This window comes from Leuciscus leuciscus, assembly GCF_965113295.1.
Source record: "Leuciscus leuciscus genome assembly, chromosome: 3".
In the NCBI taxonomy this organism is placed as follows: domain Eukaryota; kingdom Metazoa; phylum Chordata; class Actinopteri; order Cypriniformes; family Leuciscidae; genus Leuciscus; species Leuciscus leuciscus.
Window position 1 is genome coordinate 47,936,895 of NC_138727.1, and position 26,240 is coordinate 47,963,134.

Genomic DNA, 26,240 nt, shown 5'->3' on the forward strand with positions numbered 1-26,240 from the left:
TCTGTAGGGTAGGCTACTATACTATTAGGGGTGCTTTGTTCGTATTAAGCTGAAGTGCTTTTTGCGTGGTTAGAACACTCTGTTTCCAAAATTGATGAAGTTTAATGCTTCTTTATATTTCCATCAGGATCAGTGAATTAGCATAAACATAAACGTTACACAAATTATGATCATTGACATCACAGATGCCGAGCTATAAGTTGCACAGCGCGGCTGATTAACGATGTGTGTCCACTGGCGCGGAGCGAGCGTTTTCAATTAATTCCTATGGAAGTTGAGCTTCACTCTCGTGCAGTGCATTGTGGGATTGACAGTGGACCAGAGAAAGCGTTGAGAGCGTCAAAAGTTTTGGCAGCAAATATCAAGCGAACAATGCGGGCGGCAGCCAATCGCTGTGTTGTTCAGGCAGTGAGGTTTGTCTCGAGCATTTGGAAATATACAGGTTGCGCATGGAATTTAAGTTGGATTTAGTAGATCCTTTTGTTTACAAATTAGACGATTTGCAGTCTATATATGTTGCATTATTTTCCTCTCATCATTATAAAGCTGCTTTGAAACAATCTGCATTGTAAAAAGCGCTAAATAAATAAAGGTGACTTGACTACAGGTGACTTATTGTTCATTGTGATTATACTGGCTGGGTTTACAAAAGTTTATCAAATTGACAGGATATCTTTGGGGCATTTGGAAACAAAGCTTGCCTATTTCCAAATGTAATCGCGTGCATCTGTGATGATTATATTGCCCGTGTGATTAAATAAACATACAAAATGACAGCTCTGTTGCAAAGCTACTTGTGTCACTCCAGTCACTCTCCATTTTAGAGTCTGACAGCAGCTGTCAATAGGCTCTATGCATGATCGCTTCTGCATTTTGTCTCAGCCCGCCCAGTTACATCCTGTGCTGCGTCGGAAACCGTTTTTGCATTTGGTGGAGATAATGGTAAATTACACTCGCTGTTTACAAGAACTTACAGCGGTTAACCATAGATATCATATAATAAAGGCTAGATGTCTCGTCTGCACTGCTGGCCAATGGAGGTCGACGTCAGCACACGGCGGCCATCTTGCCACAGGGAGCTCGCTCACTCGTAACATTGTGTTTTAATGGTGCATGTACTTTTAAATAACCATAACTTGTTACATTTTCTACCGATTTTCAAACGGTTTGGTTTGTTATAAACGTCAGAGATGTAGTTATGACACTGCATACATATGAATAATTATAACATAAATGTTCAAGCATTCGGAATTATAGCCACGTTAATAACCTTTGTAAGAAACCAAACCGTTCGTAAATCCGTCAAGATTTCGGCGAGATAAGAGGATTTGTGTTCGTGCTGATCACTCACCTTACTTCAGATACCACAGAGCTCACCAGAAAGCTTCCCTGTGACAAGATTGCCGGTGATGCCGTTCGAGACTCCGCCTTAAGACATCTAGCCTTATATGGATATCTATGCGGTTAACTAGCCTGGGTTTCCCCATGCTGCCTTGAGTGCAGTGCCATTTTATTCATGCTGCTAGGCAGCCTGGATTCCATGGACCAGATTTTCACCTCAGCGAGGGGACCAATCACAGAACGGGGAGGGAGCAGCAAGACGATGACGACGTCTATGCGACAGACCGAAGCAGTTTGTTTATATCCATACCTTCTACCCTCATGTTTGTCTTGCACAAACGGCAATAGTCGCTGAACGCCATCGCGTACACATAAATCTCTGACCCATCGTCTTCTTCCTCGTCGAATTTCTGTCGCTCTACATACGTCATCTGGTATAATTGAAACGATTGGCTATAGACAGCCTCAGTCCCTCCCCTCCGCTTCCGGCTCATGGAACCTTATTTCGGAAAAAATATGCACTGCAGTCAATGGCGAGAGACAACTGTAAGGCCCGCTTTATTGGCCCAATCTGCCGGTTCGCCAATACACGGGGAAGGTTGTCACGTGTTCTGTCCGCACTCATGCAAAGTATTTGTTGGTTAAATTTGCAATACATTAATCATGTACTCACTCGTTAATTCATCTGACTCCATAAATGAAAGGTTTTAATAATATCTGTGCCTCACTAAAAGTGAGCGAATGTTTGACTATTTCTTTTAACCATTAAAGGAACAATATCAAAATCTGTTAAAATAATCACATTGTAGTAATTTAATATTTCAGATATCAGAGACCAATTCCAATCAATTCAAATATCTAGTGCATTGTTATACATTGGTTACACCAAATAATCTTACCCAGCTTGTACCTGAGATAGAGAGAGAGAAAGGGAAAGAAAGAGAGAGAGAGGGAGAGAGAGAGCGAGAGAAACCACCTAGTCAATTCCACGTCCAGCCAAGAAGAAGAAGCCCCAGAGAGAGCCAGAACACCTTCCTTTATCCTCTGTCCAGGTGACAAGGGGGATGGGGTGAGACCACCCTCAAATGGCTTCTATCCCACAGAATGGGGGTTGCCTTATCTGGCATTATCTCTAAACCGGTTTCCTATGAACTTCTATAAACCTTATTTCCTTTTATTTTATCTATCTGGATATGAGATATCTGTACCACTCACTTTGAGACATTTCAAATGACACCAAAAGCATAACAGTCAATGATAAACATTCACATTAAACCATGTTCTTGTGTGAGTTCTTTGTTGTTAGTTCATGTGCTTCTGTGAGTTCAAATGTTAATTAGCCAGCCAGGCCCTTTTGTCCCATAGATCAGGCCTCAACCAGTATTTTCAGTCTTACAGTTTCCCTCCTTGATCCCGTGGGTCACATTCCGATGAACACTTACGGGGTCACAGTAAGACGTTTGTTATAGTCCTTGAAGATGTAGCACAAAATTTGCCATCTGTATAAGCTCAGTGGGCTGTGTTCACCTGCAGAACACCTGTTCTCACCAGGTGTATAGCTTGAGTCCAGCGGGTGGATGAATGCGTTCAGGTTCTCTTCCTGTAATCCTGTGACGTGAGCAAAGTTCATAGAGTCAATCTGGACCTTTTGTGACTTGTTCAGTTGACGTGTCATTCCTTCATGGAGAAACTTCCGCTTCCCTGGCACCTTCTCCACGATGATGATCTGACCCTTCTTGACCAATCCTGTCACCTCCAGCGGTACGGTTGTCTGGGCAGACCTCAGTGGATGAAGGGGTTCTCCTTTGGTCCACACGGCTTTGTGTGCGACACCTGAAAAGCATCTTAAATGTCCGCTTCACGATTGAGCACATAACTTACAGTCGTAAGGAAATGCATAGGAACGCATAATGCAATAAGGAAAAATCATGTCATGTTCAATGTAAAATACCATGTTCATGTCAGCAATTGTGAGTGGTACGTTTGGTCTCATTAATTACCTGATTTTTAATTACCACGTCAATAGTACTCCTATAGAGGGTCAAGGAAGGACAAAGGAAGATCTTACAAGCTCTTACCCTGTTTCTAGAAACATTTAAATAAATGGCATTCTAACAAAACAACCAGTGCTGGGTTAAAACAACATCTCACGAAGAGTGTCAGCTAAATTTTGGTGTAACCAAACATAGGGATTCAATTGAATTGATGTCCAAATACATTGTTGCAAGTAAAATGGACAATATACAAATATGCAGATAAGTTTCAGAAATGTTTTTTTTTTAATTACTCAAAGGAAATCAAAATAAGTTTCAGAAATTGAAATCAAAATAAGTTTCAGAAATGTTTTTCTGAATTACTCAAAGGAAAAAAATGCAGAAATCAAAATAAGTTTCAGAAAATTAAAATCAAAATAAGTTTCAGAAATGTTTTCTGAATTACTCAAAGGAAAAAAATGCAGAAATCAAAATAGGTTTCAGAAATGCATCAAGAGGTCGGTGTAAACCAATCAATGGTTTTGTGTGTTTGTGTGAGAATTTTTTTTTTTTTTTGAATGTCAGAGTGTGTTTTTGTCTGTGAGAGTGTGTGTGTGTGTGTGTGTGTGTGTGTGTGTGTGTGTGTTGGTGTGTGTGTGTGTTGGTGTGTGTGTGTGTGTGTGTGTCTGTGAGAGAGTGTGTTTGAGAGTGTGTGTATTGAGTCACAGTCGATGACAGAGTTGAATTGTACATTTTTGTACTTGATTTAATTGGTATTTATCCATTTTAATTATGTTTCTGTTATTAGTGGTAAGTTGAGAAATCAGGGGCCCTCTGATCTTCCAACTCCCACCAACAATCATAGAGTTTGAAATTTAATGGCAGGTCTGCCTTAGAATTTGTCTTGATTTGTGACTGCAGCCATTCAGTTGTTCATGTGTGTTACATTAGTTAGCAGTTTGTTGTGAATAGCGTATGCTATTCTCTGTGTCTCTGTTAGACCATGATCTTGAGATCAGCTCCACCCTGTGTGTGTGAAGCTATCTGGATCTGTTAGTGTGAAGATGACACATCTTCGTCTGATGTGCAGTGTTCAGCCTGGATAGACCATCTACCCCAGGTGATGTTGCTGTGAGGGTATAGTGATGGAGGGGTGTGTTCAGTGTTCATGTCTAGGAGATGGGTGGAATCTAATCTATAACAATTGTGTTGCAAATTTCGATCCAGTTCTAAACTGGGAGGCCATATTTATGCAGTAATGTGATAGTGTGACGTGTGAAAAGGCCTTTTATAATGTCTTTTCACCCATCTCCCGAGTCTCAGGTTATGTTCGAACAATTCCGCTGTCATGGATTTGCTCCAGGTGGGCTCCACCATTTTGCAGAAGTAGCCTAAGCCTGAGACAGAAAACAGAGGAGAGCGAACCACAGATAATTCCAATATTTCAAAAGCATTAAATTCAGACGTGTAGAATTCTTTTACTTGTTAGCAATTTTAATTCCAGATGTCACATGAAACCGAGTTTCATTGACCACGTCTGAATTGTTGCTGTTGTCTCAGTGTGTTGTGACACTTGAAGCTGCTTTTTCAGTTCAGCCTTCAGTCTGCTGCATGTGCAATGCATTCACACATTTTAATTTGTGCCGATATTTTTTGACCTGCAAAAAACTGTGGTACTTCTGTCTGCTGTTTAGCATTTCACACCCTCCTCGTAAATGTACTTATCTTATCAGATTCAATTCAGTTGGTGCACCCCAGTCAAGGATTATTTAGCGTGCTATTACCTGTGCCAAACTCCTAGCCGTGTTTTCTAACGGTGAAAAATAAAGGCATACTCCGCCCCTTTTTGGCACTGGGTAGCACACAAATGAAATTCTGTTTCAGAAATTCAATTTTAATGACGAAAGTCACACTTCTCCAATTATTGTCCTGCTCGGCGAGTGTAATATAATGTTTATTATAATTCAAGTTATAATATAATTATATTCTTTAACAATACAAGTCAAATTATATTGTTTTCGGTCTCTGGACCAACTTAACGCATGGTCAAATCTCTACTTGTTCTCATGTCAATACATTTTAATATTAAAAGGCCTTTTGGCTCAGGGCTGATAAGATGTACATTCGCTGTTTTTCTTTTTCCCTTTGCTAGGTTTCAAATACCTTTTCTTCTCATTTAGTCTTTTTAAATGGCCATTATAACGTTTGATTCTTCTATTTACTCTTACTTTATATTTTTCCGTTTATAGATAAGGAAACTATATCGCTTTGCAGTCCTTCTCCTAAGGATGCACGACACAAGTGGTCAGTCCCGAAGATCAGAAGCTGAGGCAATGGCTAAATATCTAGGACGTTGCCGTAATCCCAACGCGCAACAATCAAAGATATATTCAGTAGCCCTCTTGGATGCCCTTCAGGAACTCAATTCAACCGTTTTCCAAAACTATTCAATTAGAACAGAAGTCATCGGAAGCGTCCAAGCTAGGTTAATCAACCAGCGTAAAGCTGATCCTAGTCGGACTAACCCATCCTCTCATCCAAGCAGCCCGCACACTTCCTGATATCAGCTATTAACCGTCGTTAATCTCTGACGCAATCTTGTGGAATATACGAATCCGTTAATCTATTTTGGAAAAAACAAATCTCAGAGTAATTCAGAATACATTCAAACATAACAATATTTCGTTCTCTGAAGCCTTAAATATGAAAAGGTTTTTTGTTTCAGGATTAAATTAGATGCGTTCGCTGTTTCTGATTTTCAAATTCATTGTGAATAACATTATAGCCATCAAATTCAGCACAGACACACGCGTTCACTTCAGTTAACACAGGACACATGGCCTAGAATACAACATCTACAACCCTTTTACCTAAGTGTTCCAAATACACCCACAGCAAAACAATAGAATACAACATCTATATCACCTTTGCCTAAGTGTTTCAACTACACTTACAGTAAAGCAATCCTGTGTTTAAACAATAAACTTTAAATTAGCCTATGTGCATGTTGTAGCACAAACAACCAAATTGTGTTCTATGTGCACAATGTGTTAAGCACAACTTCAAATTTGAAAATCCAAACAGAATCATTGCAAACATGAATATGTATCACATCATCCTGTTTTTCTCAAACTTGCTTTTAAACAAATGCATCGACTTGTCTTTTTGTTTAAAATAGAGTCTGTCAAGATTAGTTTAGGTTTAGTATAGGATATTAATGTTTTCAATGTGGCTTTTGGGCCTACCAGTCAGCCAGCATTTAGCATTAGTCTTGGACGCAGCATGGCTTTAGCATTTAGCATTAGTCTTGGACGCAGCATGGCTTTAGCATTTAGCATAGCCTTGAGCGTTTTGATTGAAAACAGCAAGCCAATAGCATTTAGCAATAGCCTTAATATTTGAGTCTTAGCCTGTACATAATATCATCCTGTTTTCCCAAAATGTTCTTTTCATAAACAATGCATCGATCTGCCGATCACGTGTTTTCCGATCGTTTACAAACTTAGATTTTTCTTTCTCTGTTTTCTGTTAGTTTGCTCATTCTTTTCACGTGTTGCTGGTTTCGATAATGGCCGGAAAACATGCGCCTGATTTTAAAACTTTTAGTCTTTACTTTTTTAGCTCTTCATCGAGTTATTAATTATTTGGAAGATGTTATTCTCACTTGTTTCGTTTCCTGTTGCTTAGGCAAAATAAGGAGATCTTTAAAATCTAATGCACAAGGGTTTTCATTCTTCATCTAGCTACCGCATCACGTTCTAAACAAAGGGCTTTAATTCCGACCCGTAAACAATGCAAACATTTCTTCAACACTTCTATAAAGGGCAGAAAAAGTTTACTTACCATCGCGGCGGAAGAAAGAGAAGATGTTCAAACCTCTTGTTGATTTTAAAATCCCAAATACTTGCTGAAAAGGACATTTCTCGTGAAACTGTTTTGATCTGTTTTGAGATCACGTCCGAGGTCACCATTTTGTAAGGCCCGCTATATTGGCCCAATCTGCCGGTTCGCCAATACACGGGGAAGGTTGTCACGTGTTCTGTCCTCACTCATGCAAAGTATTTGTTGGTTAAATTTGCAATACATTAATCATGTACTCACTCGTTAATTCATCTGACTCCATAAATGAAAGGTTTTAATAATATCTGTGCCTCACTAAAAGTGAGCGAATGTTTGACTATTTCTTTTAACCATTAAAGGAACAATATCAAAATCTGTTAAAATAATCACATTGTAGTAATTTAATATTTCAGATATCAGAGACCAATTCCAATCAATTCAAATATCTAGTGCATTGTTATACATTGGTTACACCAAATAATCTTACCCAGCTTGTACCTGAGATAGAGAGAGAGAAAGGGAAAGAAAGAGAGAGAGAGGGAGAGAGAGAGAGAGAGAGAGCGAGAGAAACCACCTAGTCAATTCCACGTCCAGCCAAGAAGAAGAAGCCCCAGAGAGAGCCAGAACACCTTCCTTTATCCTCTGTCCAGGTGACAAGGGGGATGGGGTGAGACCACCCTCAAATGGCTTCTATCCCACAGAATGGGGGTTGCCTTATCTGTAGGGGTGTAACGATACACAAAACTGACGGTTCGGTACGTCCCACGGTTTTGACGTCTCGGTTCGGTTCGGTTCGGTTCATTTAGGTGGAGTGGGGGGTTTAGAAAGCTAAAATTGTTTTTGTTTTTAAACAGATAATTTAATTAACAAATTGTGTCCTTGTCTTTAAATTAATTCAATTACAAGTAAACGTTTCGCAAGGATAAAACTAATTATCTGCTAATGCTGTAAACTATATAGGAGCCCTTACTTGCACATTACTATAACATTAAAGCTTAACAACAGAGCCAAGACTTTTAGCCTAAATTCAGTTGCTATTTATTTTTAGATATAATAATAATCAACACTCAAGTAACAAATTGTATGAAAACATGTAAACTGCACATAAGGCAGTTTTTACATTAACATATGTTTTTACTCTAATTTATTATTGAAATATAATAATTTACACAGTTGCTGTCATTTTCATGACAGATATTTTAAACATACATAAAATAATCAAGATGTCATTAACAGGTTAAGTAAAATATAATATATAGGCTAATATAGTGCATTTATTTAGTGAAAGAGTTCATTTCCTTAGCAAACCAACAAGCTGTGGACACTGAATGACTTGCCTGAGGTAAATAAAGCTATGTGAAAAAAGAAGCGTTTTATTGACATATTTCCGCTGTTGAAACACTGACTGAGCGATTACACGAGTTATGATGCCTTTCAGTAAGTATACTGTATCTGAATATATCTTTCAACATACCTTCAGGTGTCCATTCATGTTTATTCTGTAACTGAGGAAGAGAATCGCGTTTACTCGCGCTCCGCGCTGCCGCTTGAAATGAGGAGCCTAGTAGCCTACGGTGATCTGTCACGCCACATCAAAGAGCGCCAAAACGACATTTAATGTTTGAATTTCGTCATCAAATAGACAGAATTTGAAAGATTACACCTTGCTTATTATCGAATGTAACAAAACACTGAGCTTATTGCGATTAAATGTGGTTAATGGTGGTTAGGCAACGCTGTATTCGTTGTGTACACATAAGACATGAGGTCCAATGAGCCGGGACAGCAGGGGGCGGGGCAGCAGGGGGCGGGGCGGGCGTGTTCGGTACGCCATGAGAGTATCGCGATTCGTATCGTGGGTGGTGTATCGCGGTTTTTCGGTTCGGTTCGAATATCGTTACACCCCTACTTATCTGGCATTATCTCTAAACCGGTTTCCTATGAACTTCTATAAACCTTATTTCCTTTTATTTTATCTATCTGGATATGAGATATCTGTACCACTCACTTTGAGACATTTCAAATGACACCAAAAGCATAACAGTCAATGATAAACATTCACATTAAACCATGTTCTTGTGTGAGTTCTTTGTTGTTAGTTCATGTGCTTCTGTGAGTTCAAATGTTAACTAGCCAGCCTGGCCCTTTTGTCCCATAGATCAGGCCTCAACCAGTATTTTCAGTCTTACACAACTTATCTTTTTATTCCATCTGAACTGTGCCCTGAATTACACATATGATGTTTGTCAATTTAAAAGATAATTATGAAAGTCAAGAAAGTCGCAGTTTGTCATAAAACTGAAGAGTAACATTTAGTTTTATGTGAAAATCGCTCAATGAACTACATCTCTTGTCTCGCACTATGTACGTATGTGTGCAGTCTGGTACAAAACACTCAGGCATGATGGCGTAACGTTACGATTATAACTTAAACCTACAGTATGGAATTTTTCGCCACTAGGGGTCGCTAAGATGGCGCCAAGATGGCGCCAAGATGGCAAACCAAGATGGCGGCGCGAGTACATCGCGAGGCTCGCGGTCTCTCCAGATTCTGCAATTTAGCAGTATTTTTCTTGCTCATTTCGGGTCTGTTCGTGCAGAACAGTTGTGCCTTAACATCGTACACCCAAGGTGAGCTTTTGGATATTGGTTTGCGAATTTCCGACAGTTTTATGGACAACCTTCGACTCCTTCCTGAGATCGCCAAAACACCCGGGGCTATGCACTCTGCCCGGCCGGGCGGAAGTGCTCGCAGGCGGCGTCGAGATCGTAAACAAAGGCGGGGGAAGCGCGGAGGACTAAGAGCTAAGCTAAAGCTAACACCACACCGGCTCTCTTTACCCAGCATTTTCCTTGCCAATGTACGGTCGCTGTTGAACAAAATGGAGGAGATTCGACTCAACATCACATACAGCAAGAGACTTTTGAACTGTAATGTTCTAATTTTCACGGAAACATGGTTAAACAGCGGAATACCGGACAACGCTATTGAGCTAGCGGGACGCCATACATTCCGGGCGGATAGAACATTAGATGGCTCCGGTAAGACCAGAGGTGGTGGATTGTGCATTTACATTAACAAAGCTTGGTGCACAAACTCTGCTATTGTTGGGAGACATTGTTCAGCTAACCTTGAGTTTCTCATGGTTAAATGTAGACCGTTTTATCTACCGCGGGAGTTCACTTCCACTATTATAACTGCAGCCTATATTCCCCCGGATGCTGATGCCAAGTTTGCTATGAAAGAACTTCACGCAGCCATCAGTAAACAACAGACCGTTCACCCGGAAGCTGCGTTTATTGTTGCGGGTGATTTTAATCATTCAAACTTAAAGTCAGTGCTACCGAAATTTCACCAGCATGTTTCCTGTCACACCAGAGGAAACAAAACCTTAGACCATGTTTACACAAACATGGCTGGAGCTTACATCGCGACACCCCTCCCCCACCTGGGACAGTCAGATCACCTTTCTTTGTTCCTCACCCCCAAATATGCACCTCTCATCAATCGCGTGAAGCCATCAGTGAAGACCATCAAGGTGTGGCCTGTGGGGGCAGATTCCTCACTCCAGGAAAGGTTTCTACACACAGACTGGAGTATGTTTGCTTCTCAAGCCACCAGTGGCTCTCACACGGACATTGACTGCTACACCTCCTCTGTACTGGATTATATCAATACCACCATTGACAGTGTTACAACCCAGAAGCAGATCACCACATACCCAAATCAGAAGCCATGGATGAACAGGGAAGTGCGACTCCTATTGAAGACACGCAACACTGCCTTCAGATCAGGAGATGCACAAGCCTATAGCACATCCAGAGCAAATCTGAAAAGGGGCATCAAAGAGGCCAAGCACTGCTACAAGCTTAAGATAGAGGGACACTTTTCCAACGCTGACCCTCGGCGCATGTGGCAGGGCATTCAGGCCATCAGTGACTACAAACCCTCTCACTCCACCCCCGCAGCCACTGATGTCAACTTCCTGAACGAGCTAAATTACTTTTATGCTCGCTTTGAAAGAGACAACAGAGAAACTGCCACCAAGCTCAAATCCTCAGCTGACCACCCGCCGATCACACTCTCCTCCACAGATGTCTGCAATGCACTGAGCAGGATCAGCGCGCACAAGGCTGCTGGACCAGACAACATCCCTGGACGCGTACTCAGGGCATGTGCGGAGCAGCTCGCTGGGGTTTTTACAGACATTTTCAACCTGTCTCTTGCCCAAGCAGCTGTACCAACATGCTTTAAATGCACTTCCATTGTGCCAGTGCCAAAACACTCCAGCCCGAAGTGCCTTAATGACTACCGCCCTGTAGCACTCACACCCATCGTAATGAAGTGCTTTGAGCGGCTGGTCCTGGCACACCTAAAAGACTCTCTTCCATCCACATTGGACTCACACCAGTTTGCCTACCGTAGCAATAGGAGCACAGAGGATGCAGTTTCCATGGCACTGCACTCTGTGCTCACACATCTGGACAATAAGAACACTTATGCACGCATGCTGTTTGTTGACTTCAGCTCAGCATTCAACACTGTCATCCCAACTAAGTTAATAGCCAAACTTGGAGACCTGGGCATCAACACCTCCATGTGCAACTGGATTTTGGACTTTTTGACCAACAGACCCCAGAATGTTCGATCAGGCTCCAACTGCTCCACGTCCATCACACTCAACACTGGTGTACCACAGGGCTGTGTGCTAAGCCCGTTTCTCTACTCCCTCTTCACCTCCGACTGCAAGCCTGTGTACGGATCTAATTCCATCGTCAAGTTTGCGGACGACACTACGGTGATTGGTCTCATCAGCAACAACGATGAGACTGCCTATAGGGAGGAGATCAAGCACCTGGCCACATGGTGCACTGAAAATAACCAGCTCCTCAACACCACCAAAACGAAGGAGCTCATCGTGGACTTCAGGAAAGTGTCAAGAGACACACACGACACCATCCACATCAATGGAATGGCTGTTGAGCGTGTCTCCAGTTTCAAGTTCCTGGGGACCCACATCTCGGCGGACATGACCTGGACAACCAACACCTCCAGCCTGGTCAAGAAGGCTCACCAGCGCCTTTTCTTCCTGAGGACACTGAGGAAGAATCAGCTTTCCTCCACTATCCTGGTGAACTTCTATCGCTGTGCAATAGAAAGCATCCTGACCAACTGTGCTACAGTGTGGTATGGGAGCTGTTCTGTTGCAGAGCGCAAGGCACTGCAGCGGGTGGTGAAAACCGCCCAGCGCATCACTGGGACTCCACTACCTGCCATCGAGCACATCCAGAGGAAACGCTGTCTGCATCGAGCTCGCAGCATCCTTAAGGACTCCTCTCACCCAGCCCACAGACTGTTTTCTCTCCTGCCCTCCGGCAGGCGTTTCAGGTGCCTCCGGACCAGGACCAGCAGACTAAAGAACAGTTTTTTCCCCAGAGCTGTCTCTTTATTAAACTCTAACCCTCATTGATCCCACTCCCCTCATATACTGATTGACTCTCCTCTCCCTCCTCACACCTGCCTCTATTTTGTTATTTGCAATACTATAATGTTCATTTGCACTGCTGACTATTATTACAGAAACAACTGTTTACATATGCATCTTGCACTACTACCTTGACTGGAATATGCTCAATTTGCACTGCCGACTGTTTATTTACAGTACCGACTGTTTACATATACATTTGCAATACCGTACTTTAACTGTAATATGCAATTACTTCCACTGCACTTTCACTCGGATAGCTTCTTTCCAAACTTTATTTGCACTACTTTAAATCCATTGTTATACTGCCCATTTTAGCCTAACTTATACATATATCTATTTGTAAAATTCTGTTTATAGTAATAGCCATCTGTATATTATGCTCACATTCTGTTTATAGTAACACCCATCTGTATATATATTCATAGTACATATCTATCTGTAAAATTCTGTTTATAGTAACAGTCATCTGTATATTATATTCAGTACATATCTATCTGTAAAAATTCTGTTTATAGTAATAGCCATCTGTATATTATATTCAGTACATATCTAGCTGTAAATTCTGTTCACAGTAATAGTTATCTGTATATTATATTCATAGGACAAATCTATCTGTAAATTTTTGTTTATAATAGTATTCAACTCTATATTTATTCAGTACATATCCATGTTCTGCACTTATGGAACCACTGTATATCCTGCACTTGCTGCTATTGCACTTCTGGTTAGACCTAAACTGCATTTCGTTGCCTTGTACCTGTACTTGTGTAATGACAATAAAGTTGAATCTAATCTAATCTAATCTAACCTATTTACAATAACAAAGGCGTAGTTTGATAACGCAACATTTGCTAAGAATTATGGATCTTGTCATCAACGTCAAGCCGACCAATCTAATCTATGGATCTAATAATGTTTATGGATGACTGAATACATCGATGCTTTTATCATGACTGTGATATGAAGCAGTTCGGGATTGCTAAGAGACAGCTATCAGCTCCACACGCGACACGAGTCCTGCATACGGAATATGGACATTTCATTCTACCGAACTAACGTTACACGCGAGTGCAGAATTACTACTCACAGTCACAGGTCAGTTTATTAGACAAATTAAACTTGTGAGGTAACGCAGCGTTGTTTCACTTGGTCTAACATTACACTATCACACTAAACTGCATTTGAATGTGTTGAAATGTATGTGTTAGTTTGTCTGTATGAGACTAGCAGTAAGCTAGATCAACATTAGAATAACATACAGATCATATTCAAACATTTCATCATGTTGAGCTATATAACATTGATTAGTTTTATGTAAATGTGCTCACCTGTTTAATAAAGTACATGTAGAAGCGGTCGAAGTCTCAGACGTGGAGCTCTCGTTTATATACTGTCTATGGGAGCTCTAGGCATCTCGAAAACACCGCGCTGATATTGATTCTCGTTTTAGTTCTCCTTTTGTATCCAAAGTCTGCTTGCCATGGTCCATAATGTTTGAACGAAACAACAACAGCGTGCAAATAGACATTGCGAACTACCGTCAGTCGCTTTGGTTACTATCAGAGGGCTCTGGTTCATAGCTCTGGTTGCCATGGCAGTACGAGCGGAAACCAGGGACAACGCGGATATGACGCCATTGACGGCGACATAGCGGAAATAAAGAAACGGGACGTTTCTCGAATTAAATTACAAATTTCTCCTGGTTTGAAAGTTGTTGGAAACAGTCGGGATAATGTAAGTACACAACTAAAAAAAAAATATAACATAGATATAGTGATTTTTGCTATTTTTAACGAGAGCATGTTATGATTTGTCAGCGCAAAGTGGCTGTTATCTGATTGGCTTGAGTAGACGGTGGGTGGAGTCCACTTATTTTTGAATTTGTCTGCACATCTTGACACTAGAAATGTTTCAAAATCCACAAATGCGGAGTTGGCTGAGTTGTGTTTGAGACAAAACATATTTGTGGCAAATCTCATTTTATTTATTTTTTAATTTAATTATTTTTTGTGAAACTCCTCACATACATTTATGGATCTCATTCTATTTATTTGTGAATGTTTGTGAATCCCTTTACATTTATTTGTGGTTCATAATAATTTGGAATAAAGCAACAATTCTATCCCCATAGTTGAGTCATGTCTTTAGCATTTCAGCTAAATTTCAGTATTTCAGAACAATTTTTCAACTGAATGCTTTTTTTGTCTTGTTTTCCAATATATTGTGTGGTTTAATGTATAGTGTGTACTACTAAATGTATCCTTTTTTTCTGTTTGTTAAGTCCTGAAACCAATTACTTGTTGTTTAAGGTACCTCAGAGATAAACTGTGAGACTGGAACTGATAACTATGTAGGGAGTGTCCTGGAGGATTATGAAGGTGAGAAATGTCCACAAGACTTAAACAAACTAAGTACAACTAGTCCCCAATATTAAGTAAAAAAAAAAGTTTTTGGTTGGATTAATGTAATATTAAAAGGGTCATGAACTGCATTTATTATTTTATAATGTTTCCTGGGGTACACTTATTATGTTAATCAGATTTTTACATAAATGTTCATAATTTAGAAATAAACAACATTTTTCCTACCCTGATTTTAGCCCTCTGATTTGCATGGAAGCTTGTTTCCACCATAAAAAAGGCAATTGCCACTTTTTATCTCACAATTGCGTGATATAAAGTCGCAATTGCGAGTTACAAAATCAGAATTGCGTGTTATAAAGTCGGAATTGCGTGATATTGTCGCAATTGCGAGTTATAAAGTCAGAATTGCGTGTTATAGTCAGAATTGCGTGATATAAAGTCGCAATTGCGTGTTATAAAGTCAGAATTGCGTGTTATGCAGTCAGAATTGTGAGTTATAAAGTCAGAATTGCGTGATATAAAGTCAGAATTGCGTGATATAAAGTAATTGCGTGATATAAAGTCAGAATTGCGTGATATAAAGTCAGAATTGCGTGATATAAAGTCCGAATTGCGTGATATAAAGTCCGAATTGCGTGATATAAAGTCAGAATTGCGAGTTATAAAGTCCGAATTGCATGATATAAAGTCAGAATTGCGTGATATAAAGTCAGAATTGCGTGATATAAAGTCAGAATTGCGTAATATAAAGGCACAATTGCAAGTTATAAAGTCAGAATTGTCACTGCCCATCACTGCTCAAGCCATAAAGGGAGTGTTCTTTATTTGTTTTCTGTAGGCTATATAGCCTAATCTAATCAATGTATATGTAAATGTACTTGTATTTTATCTGGCCTTCAGGAGATGTAGAGATTATCACTAATATCGGACCTGATGATCGTCTGGTGCTGGAGGGATATAGCAATCCTATTGGTGTAACATTTCTGGAGCTGGTTTACTCTAATGGAGCCTCAACCGCTACTGTACGAACCATCAAACCACTGGATGCAGATCAACTTAAGGAGGTTTGTTTCACTATTATATTTGTTAAATAAAGTATATAAAAATAAAAAGAACATAACCATACTTACATATTCATACATATATATTACTTTAATAATGGAAGAAAGTGCCACATACTGTATGACTCTTTGTGTGTTTTATTTCTTCCAGTCAGGAGTGAATTTGTATTATTCAGTGACCTGCTCAAACACAGGGGTATGTTAATTTACACAATTGCATAATCCAATCATTCAATAAGAATAATGGAAATAGGTGTCATCACATAAATCTTCATTACAAATATTTCATTGTGCATTTCAGCTGAAAAATACACGGGCGGTAAATATTCGGGATGTCAATGACAATCCTCCGATCTTCCAGAGTAAAACATACAGCGTCACAGTGTCAGAGGTGTGTGTAAAGTCACATCTTTATACAACAGAAGTGTGTTTGGTCACTCAGAGACTCACATCTCTTTGTAAACTGTGTCTTTTGCTCCAGGCAACAGCTGTGGGTTCAGATGTGCTCAGGGTTATAGCTGAAGATGCAGATGTTTCTCCAGAAAACAGCAATATTATATATTCTATACTGGTGAGTCTCAACTGAGTCTAATGTTTTATATATAATAAAAACACAATAGGCTTCTACAAAAGTTAAATTATAGATGACCGTGATAGTAGACATGTTCCTGGAACTACATTTCTTTGAAAACTTGGACTATGATTTGTTACTTAGCTGGACAAAATGAGTGAGTGCACAAATAATCATAAATTGTTGGTCCATTTTCCCAAAAGAGAAAGACAAAATGTAAGACGTTTCAGTTGAAATGCTTATGTCTGCTAAACATTTACTTTTGTTTAAAAGACTACATATAGATACCTCATGAAAACCAACACATTTTTATTTCATGTGGCATTAAAAATCTAAAGGAAACAACAGTTGGAACAATATTTTTCAAGGCTGGTTGAGTTTGTTGTATCCTACAGATAATTAAAAATACCAACTTTCACTTGTACATCCCAATCATCTCTGACCTTGTTACTTTTAATCTAATCCCATTGTTTTCATACCACTCCTTGTAAACCAATTAGGCTCTGGATTTAATTTTTTAGTTTCTGTGATTTGTAAGTTAATTTTCTAATATGGCTGTTAATCAATTTATTTTTAGTTTTGAAATATTTTATATAGATCATATCTAACACCGTAATGCATTCAGCTCTTTTTTAGAAAATACATATATATTTGAGTGCAATAATGTGTGAGCTCAGTTTGTGTCATTTGAATCCCATGCCCTGACAGCCTCCAGCACCAGATGAATTTGAAGTGAAAGATGACGGAAACATCAGGTTGAAACAAGCTCTGAACTACGACAGTGCTCAACAGTACATCTTCACTGTGCAAGCTAAAGACAAAGTAAAGACAAACTTTGACATCCTACCAGTCCCACATCCATTTTACTAAGCATTGCTTTACATTTAAAGGAATAGTTTCCCAAGAGTGAAAATTCTGTCGTCATTTATTCACCCACAAAAGCTGTAACTGGGACGGTACCCTTTCAAAATGTAAACCTTTGAACCTTCTTTACCCCTAAAGGGTGCATATTACTACCTCAAAGATATGTAATACATTTTGAAAGGATGCCACTCCAGTGCCCTTTTTTCTGAGAGTGCATGACTTTCTTTCTTCTGTGGAAAACTAAAGCAGATGTTTAGTAGAATTGTCCAAACTGCTTTTTCCCATACATTGACATTTTCATTTTTGGATGAACTATCATTTTAATGTAGATAGTATTAAAACACTATGTTTCTTTGCAGGATAAAGAAGAATTCAGTGACACCACAACAGTTACAATAACGGTTGACGATTTTGACAATCTAAACCCTTATTTTGATCACAGTCTCTACAAGGCATCCATTGAGGAAAACCAGGTAAATGACGTCATGGTCAATATTTAAACGCATGTCTGATCAAACAAATGAAACCCTCCATGTCTTTTCTGTCCATGCACAGGTAGGACAGTTTTCAGAAATCACTCCTGAGGCCATAAAAGCTCAAGATGGCGACACGGGCATCAACGAGCCTGTACTTTACAGCATAACAGCAGGTGCTGTTAACAGAAGATTTACAACACACTTACATGACATGTGTCCTAATCTAAATAACCTCCTCCTCCTGTTTCAAATTAAAGTTTCTCTGTGTTCTGCACACATCTACACACAAAAGCAAAACGTCACCGGACCAACACATCGTCTTAATCATACACTCGATTTAATTATATCACATGGAACCGATCCAACCGATATAGATATCATTCCACAAAGTGATGAAGTCACTGATCACTACATGGTAACTTGCATATTACGTACTGCTGTAATATGTCATGCGGCGTCGCGTTATCAACCAGGCAGAACAATCCTCCCATCCACCATAGATAATTTCTCAAATTGCTTATCTAATCTGTCTCAGCTGCTGCCTGAACCCAAACAAACAGATGAACTAGAAGAACTAACTAGCACTATGAGCACCATTCTCTCTAGAACATTGGATGTGGTTGCACCTATTAAATTAAAAAAGGTCAGAGAGAAAAATAAAGCACCATGGTATAACAATACTACGCATGTTTTAAAGAGAGAAACCCGTATTTTAGAGCGTAAATGGAAACAAACTAATTTAGAGGTCTTTAGAATCGCGTGGAAAGACAGTATGTCTCGTTATAAAAAGGCCCTAAAAGCGGCCAGGGCTGAGCACCTCCGCAAACTAATAGAAAACAACCAAAACAATCCAAGGTTTTTATTTAACACCGTGGCTAGACTAACAAATAAACAGACGTCACCCGAACAAAATATCCCGTTACAGTTCAGTAGTAATGATTTCATGAACTTCTTCACTGAGAAAATAGAAAGCATCAGAACCACAATTGTAAACATTCAATCTTCAATCGCGCCTTATAATTCAGCTTCAATTATCACCCCGAAAGAACAATAACAGTGCTTTACAACTATAGAACAAAAAGAGTTAAATAAACTTATCACTTCATCTAAAACAACAACATGTTTATTAGATCCTATACCAACTAAACTACTGAAAGAAGTGTTACCTGTAGTGGAAGATCCTCTCCTCAATATTATTAACTCGTCTTTATCTTTAGGTCATGTTCCAAGAACATTTAAACTGGCAGTTATAAAACCTCTCATTAAGAAACCACAATTAGATCATAATAATCTAGCAAATTATAGACCCATTTCAAATCTTCCATTTATGTCTAAAATATTAGAAAAAGTGGTGTCCGCTCAACTGGGCTCTTTCTTGCAACAAAATGAGATCTATGAAAAGTTTCAGTCTGGATTCAGACCGCATCATAGCACTGAAACTGCGCTCGTTAAAATCACAAATGATTTACTTTTAGCTTCTGACCAAGGCTGTATCTCAATACTAGTTTTAATTGATCTTAGTGCTGCGTTCGATACTATAGATCACACAATACTCTTAGATCGACTACAAAATTATACTGGTGTTCAAGGACAAGCACTAAGCTGGTTCAAATCATACCTATCTGACCGCTACCATTTTGTCTATTTAAAGGGAGAAAAATCGATCATAACTCCAGTAAACTATGGAGTGCCGCAGGGATCTGTATTAGGGCCTCTGTTATTTTCAATATATATGATGCCACTTGGAAATATTATAAGGAAACATGGAATTAGTTTCCATTGTTATGCTGATGACACTCAAATATATATTTCATCACGGCCGGATGAAAACGCTAAATTTTCCAAATTGACAGAGTGTGTTAAAGATATAAAAGATTGGGTGACCCGTAATTTTCTTTTATTAAATCCAGACAAGACAGAGGTAATACTTATCGGTTCAAAAAAACGCCCACAAAACCTCGCACAATACAACTTTAACATCATAGGATGTCCTGTTACTTTATCCTCTACAGTAAAAGACCTGGGTGTTATACTCGATTGCAACCTGTCTTTTGAAAATCATATTTCATATGTTACAAAAACAGCCTTTTTCCACCTTAGAAACATTGCTAAGCTACGTAATATGCTATCAGTTTCTGATGCAGAAAAGTTAGTTCATGCATTCATGACCTCGAGACTGGATTACTGTAATGCTTTATTAGCTGGTTGTCCTGCATCCTCAATAAACAAGCTACAGTTAGTCCAAAATGCCGCCGCTAGAGTTCTTACGAGATCAAGAAAATATGATCATATAACACCGATTTTATCATCACTGCATTGGTTACCTATAAAGTTCCGTATTAATTACAAGGTATTGCTACTGACCTATAAAGCCCTAAACGGCTTAGCTCCAGTCTATTTAACGGATCTTCTATCACCCTATAATCCATCGCGCTCTTTAAGATCACTAAATTCAAGGCTTTTGGTCATACCTAGGATATCCAGAACCAACAAAGGAGGGAGAGCATTTGCACATTTGGCTCCAAAACTCTGGAATAGTCTTCCTGATACTGTTCGTTGCTCAGACTCGCTCTCCCAGTTTAAAACTAGATTAAAGTCGCATCTCTTCAGCCAGGCATTCATATAATCCTACAGTTCAAACTACAATCCGGCCTCTAGCTCATAAATGCCAGAGGAGAACTGGCCCCCGACTGAGCCTGGGTTCTCCCAAGGGTTTTTTTTCTCCATTAGGTCACCTGATGGAGTTTTAGGACACCATTAGGTCACTTGATGAAGTTTTTCGGTTCCTTGCCACTGTTGCCTTTGGCTTGCTCAGTTGGGGATATTTTGGGGATATTTAATTTAATTTTATCAATCAATAAATTCCTCTTGAAACAAACTTTGTTGTATTATTTTAATTTAATACTGTGAAGCTGCTTTGATACAATCTGTATTGTGAAAAGCGCTATACAAATAAACTTGACTTGACTTGACATGTGTGAGAGCTAGAGGTGAAACACTGATTTAAAATCTGATAATATAGAAAATTCCACCATGGTCAAGCACAGTAATTGTGATAAAACAAGCACTTTACACACCTGGTAATAACACACTTCTTTTTGAATAAAGAAATAGTCATATTCTATATTAAGTTTCTGATCATAACAAAGCAAATATCCACATTTCTGTTCCAGCCTTTCCAAATGAGTATCAAAGTAACTTTGACATCGATCAAAACAGTGGAGTCATATCTGTGACAACGGCACTAGACAGAGAGGAAGTCGACCAGATAACTGTTCACATACAGGTATCAGATGTTTCTGAAGACATTCATGAATCTGAAGAGGTTTCAGGATTGTGTTTGTTTATATTTTCTATTCATGATTTCCTTATAAATAGGCAACTCAGCAGAATGATGCCAGTAAAACGGCTAACGCTGTGGTGTCCGTCACCATTGAGGATGTGAATAACAACCCTCCGAAATTTGACCAGGATGAGTACACCGTATCTATTCCAGAAAATTCACCACCGGATCAGTTTGTGCTTCAGACTAGAGTCACTGATCCAGACCTGGTACTGTTCCTGAAAACATCACTGTCTGTTTGTAAAGTAGATCAAATAAACACTAAAATAAAAAATACAGACTTGTAAACACTAAAATGGTGAACCATTTTTAAAACCCCTTACCTGTCAGGGATCACTGGTGATCCTGGATTATTTTAGTTCAAAATATGTTTGAGCTTATATATCTCAATATTAATAACAGTCTGGTTAATTTTGAGTCTTGAACTATAAACTCTCAAGGGTTGGCTTTCTAAATGTATGTGTGTTATGTTTCTATTCAGAATTACTTATGAGCAGTAACCTTTTTATTTTGGGCATTTCATGTATGCAGCACTTGCCAAAATTGGGGGTGATGAGGAAGGGGTTTTAAACACCAAAAATGATGATCCAATCATCCAGAGCTCCCAACAACTTAAAAACACTAAGCAACCGTTTAGCAAAACCCTAGCAACCACCTATTAATAAATTCGAACACCTTAACAAGTAATTCCCCAACCGCTCAGAACACTTTAGCAATGGTTAAGAAATGCAAGTATTCAAGGCATAACACTTGAAGTATGTAATACTTGTCACAGAACACACACGGGAAAAGGGTAGATCCAAAAGCAGTATTTATCTAAGGGTAATCCAAAATCGTAAGTCATACAGGCAGGGGTCAAAATCCAAATATCAGGTCCATGGAGGGGAACAGCTTACCCGGCAGCCAGGGCAAAACAGACAGTCCATCGTGCGGCCAGAGTGGAGATGACAGTCCATCTGGCGGCCAGGGCGGAGACTTTCCCTCGGGCGGCCAGGGCGGAGACGACCCTTCGGGAGGCCAGGGAGGAGACAACCCTTCGGGCGGCCATGGCACAGGAACAGGCTCAGGTGGCCATGGCTCAGGCACAGGAACAGACACCGGCTCAGGCACAGGAACAAACAAAGGCTCGGCGGCGGCCATCTTGTCCGGAGACACAGGAACAGACACCGGCTTGGCGGCGGCCATTTTGTCCGGAGACACTGGATCTTGTCCGGAGACACAGGAACAGACACCGGCTCGGCGGCGGCCATTTTGTCCGGAGACACTGGATCGGCAGACGTGACGTGAACAGTCTCTGGATCGGCAGACGTGACGTGAACGGTCTCTGGATCGGCAGATGTGACGTGAACAGTCTCTGGATCGGCAGACGTGCCAGGTCGCTGGGGCGGGGCCGGCAGGGCGAGCAGCTTGGGCAGAACCTCCGGGCCTCCAAGACTTTGGGGAGGCTGGAGGTCTTCCTCCTCCTCCGCCGTTTCTGATGGCGATGTGCAGGCTCTGGACTGGACGGGAACCGCGGCGAACAGAGCTCTGGGCTGGGCGGAATCAGCAGCGGATGGAGCTCTGGGCTGGACATCACCAGCCCAGGGTCGAAGAGGGGCCAGAGTGGAGAATGGTGTCGGGATTCCTCTCGACCACCTCCTCCACTGCGGCCTCCATGGGTCCCGCAAAATCTGACCAACCGGGTCCCCTCAAAAAATTGTCTTCTCTCCCGCTCAGTGGCTGGGGAAGAGACATTGGAAAACATAACGCTGGATCTGTGTTGACGGAGTCCTTCTGTCACGGAACACACACGGGAAAAGGGTAGATCCAAAAGCAGTATTTATTTAAGGGTAATCCAAAATCGTAAGTCATCCAGGCAGGGGTCAAAATCAAAATATCAATCCAAACACGAGAAACAAAACAAGAACAGGCGAGAAAAGACTTCAGAAGTGTAGTGACAAATAACAAGGACTCCGTAACAAACACTAAACAGGCAGGGTATTTATACACACAGAAACTAACAATCATGATGGGGAACAGCTGGGTGCAATGAACAGTGATGAGTGCAGACAAGGATTGTGGGGAATGCAGTTCCTAATGTGAATGACACCGTGGGAGAAGAGGACCTCTAGTGGACACCAGGGAACATAAACCAACACTGTGACAATACTAAGGAAACATACTATCTTCACATACTTGTTTCTCCTAAAAACAATGCTACAGCTAGTTATTCTACTTTGAAATGTGTGTTCCGCGTCAGAACTGTTTTTGTTTTGGTCTGAGAGTGATTCCGCTGCCGATTTACCCAATAGTATTTTGACACCCTGGGTTTATCAGTTAGCAGAAAACACAGCGTATTAGAGCCATGGAAGTCAGCAAGCAAACTACTGTAGGTCAGACATAGCAGATTTTACCCGACCTAAAAAGCCTCGGCATCCATCTAAAAAGCTCTATTTCCAGAGGCATATTAAAACATGGATAAATCAACTCATCAACTCACACTGTAAGGCTCGTCGCCTTCCATTGTCAGTTGTGCTCATTTCTGTTGCGTGTCCTTCTCAATCTGGCAACCCGGGAGCATCAAGTCTGAGGAGTGGACGAGAGAAACAACCCTCTCCAATATTTTGAATTTGAACTACAGTTTACTGATACCCATTTCAACCGCTAGCTGTCAATACTACATACTGCACCTTTAAAATTCTCTTCTAACTGCCCAAGTCTTCAAACTTAAACCAAGCTGATATAAACTTCCATTTAAGGTTTTGTCAAGCCAACATACAAAGTTTGTTTTGATGCACTTACCTTATCTAGTTTTCTCTCTGATCAGGGTGGGTTCTCTAAAGGTCACTTTATCATGGTTAGCGATACTTTCGTTATCAACAGTCAAGGAGTAATATCACTCCGGAGCGACGCCACCTTGGATAGAGAAACTGTAGACAATTACATATTACAGGTACAACGCAATCACATTCATTTCTTAAATCCAACTATTTACAAAATGTTCAGGATGACTATTCATTCTGAATGGGATGCTTGCATTGTCTTTCTCAGGTAGTAGCTGTAGACCAGCCTGTCGATGGTTTAAGCTCCACAGCTCAGGTCATCATCACTGTTCTGGACGTCAATGACAACAACCCACAATTCCTTCCTCTCCCAGAGCCCATTGAGATTCAGGAAGGTGCGTACACACCCTCATCACCTGGAGAGGTGTGCAAAATCTCAGCCACAGACGCTGACATTGGAGACAACGGACGTGTCACAATCTCTACTTCCTCACACAGTGAAATATTCAGATTCAGAGAGGTGAGGGGACTTATGAGAAAGGCAGCGGTCACTGTGCCTACAGTAAATGATATCATAACTTTATAAATATGAAATTGTAATAAAAAAAAACACACACAAAAAAACGCTTATTTCATTCCTTAAGGATGGGACTCTCCTAGCCATTGAGGAACTGGATCGGGAGACACAGGATGTGTATGATGTGATCATTGTTGCCATGGACCATGCAATCCCACAGAGAAATGTACAGTAACAATATCTATTTATTTGTATTATTGCATGATGTAAATATGTGTAGTTCCATTAAATTTGCGATTGGAACATTTTGTGGCATTTCCTCATTTGGAAGGTTGTAAAGGGTTTTATCTGTCTGCCAGCATATAAAGAACTAGTTGACTGATTGGCCGTAGCTTCATGGAATATAAACTTTGAAAGATTTTCCCAATTTTCTTTGAGGCTTTGTTTAAGTAGCATTACAACCTTGAGCACACCTGCACATTTATATTGTCCTAAAGGTTATATCTCAGTAAATTTTTTTATTTATCTATCCCTAAAGGACACACAAACATGCAAAAAGAAGCTGCAGTATGTTCTAGATTTTATGCAGATATTTAAAAATCGGGCTACCTGATACTAGTTCAATCCTTACAAGTAAATTACTGTTAATTCCAGACATTAAGTTAGATATTAGACATTGCAAATATCAACTTTTGGTCTGTAATACGAAAGGTTTGCTTGGTTTAATTTTCTGCAGAACATCACCACAGTGAGGGTCAGTATCACAGATGTCAATGACAACGCTCCAGTTTTCAGCTCTGACACCTACAGGAAAAGCATTCTGGTTAAAGACGCCAAAGTTGGAGATGTGCTGCTGACGCTCTCGGCCACAGATAAAGATGCTGGAAGCAACGCGGTTATTAGTTACAGGTAAGCTTAAGCTAACTAAGCTTCCATTTCATTAGGATCAATAATATGAAGGCAAAACCATGAACACACTTACCTACATCACTCCTTTAAGACAGATGCACGAATGTTGTTTTTCTGTAGTTTCTCTGAAGACTCCTCAATGGTCGCATTGGATGCTGAAACAGGAGTCATCACTTTGACCTCTGACCTTAGCGAGGTCACAGAAGACACGCTGCTAACCCTCACTGCTATAGCGACAGATCATGGAACACCACCAGAATCGGATGAAGGTTTGGGCTTCATAACAACTTTGTTGTTCTTCCTTAGGAGCTCTATCTATCTCTCTAGTGTAGTGTGTTTTTACCTAAATACTGTAAATATGTCCACAAAGAGGCAGAAAAATACTAGCTCTAATGTAGTACTGCTAGTGTTAATGCAGTTTATGCCAGCACAAAACATTTATAGAGTTAAAACTGGGGGGCCATTTCACATGATTGGAAATAACATATAGAGCTACAATAGTCTCAAAATGAATGTATAACAAAATATGATTCACAAATGCGTAAGCAAATATATATTATATATTTACAAACTCATAATTCTTATTCACATAACATGATATGTAAATGAACAACTAAATTTACATTCACTAAATAAAAAAAACGCAATTCATAAATACAAGTATATTATGTTTTTATGTGTTTTTAAATTGATTGTTGAATCTGCATTTGCAAATCGTGTGTATTTGTGGA

At 40.0% G+C, this 26,240-nt stretch overlaps 1 protein-coding gene and 1 long non-coding RNA gene across 3 annotated transcripts in view; one reads left to right on the top strand and one right to left on the bottom strand.

Moving 5' to 3' along the window:
• Positions 1 to 26,240, top strand: part of LOC309495750 (protocadherin Fat 4-like) — a 39,271-nt gene that overhangs the window by 1,939 nt on the left and 11,092 nt on the right. For both annotated transcript variants that reach the window (XM_082165587.1, XM_082165586.1), the window contains exons 2-16: positions 14,953 to 15,021; positions 15,907 to 16,070; positions 16,219 to 16,263; positions 16,369 to 16,458; positions 16,549 to 16,638; positions 17,347 to 17,460; positions 17,862 to 17,975; positions 18,058 to 18,151; positions 21,152 to 21,264; positions 21,357 to 21,530; positions 24,128 to 24,253; positions 24,352 to 24,603; positions 24,728 to 24,826; positions 25,337 to 25,509; positions 25,630 to 25,778. In XM_082165587.1, the coding sequence (XP_082021713.1) occupies positions 14,953 to 15,021; positions 15,907 to 16,070; positions 16,219 to 16,263; positions 16,369 to 16,458; positions 16,549 to 16,638; positions 17,347 to 17,460; positions 17,862 to 17,975; positions 18,058 to 18,151; positions 21,152 to 21,264; positions 21,357 to 21,530; positions 24,128 to 24,253; positions 24,352 to 24,603; positions 24,728 to 24,826; positions 25,337 to 25,509; positions 25,630 to 25,778 (1,866 nt within the window). The remainder of the gene's footprint in view (positions 1 to 14,952; positions 15,022 to 15,906; positions 16,071 to 16,218; positions 16,264 to 16,368; positions 16,459 to 16,548; positions 16,639 to 17,346; positions 17,461 to 17,861; positions 17,976 to 18,057; positions 18,152 to 21,151; positions 21,265 to 21,356; positions 21,531 to 24,127; positions 24,254 to 24,351; positions 24,604 to 24,727; positions 24,827 to 25,336; positions 25,510 to 25,629; positions 25,779 to 26,240) is intronic.
• LOC309495769 lies at positions 8,618 to 20,949 on the bottom strand. Its single transcript, XR_014204819.1, has 2 exons — positions 20,326 to 20,949; positions 8,618 to 9,067 (listed from the first exon to the last, which is right to left on the bottom strand). It is a non-coding gene; the product is annotated as an uncharacterized lncRNA (long non-coding RNA).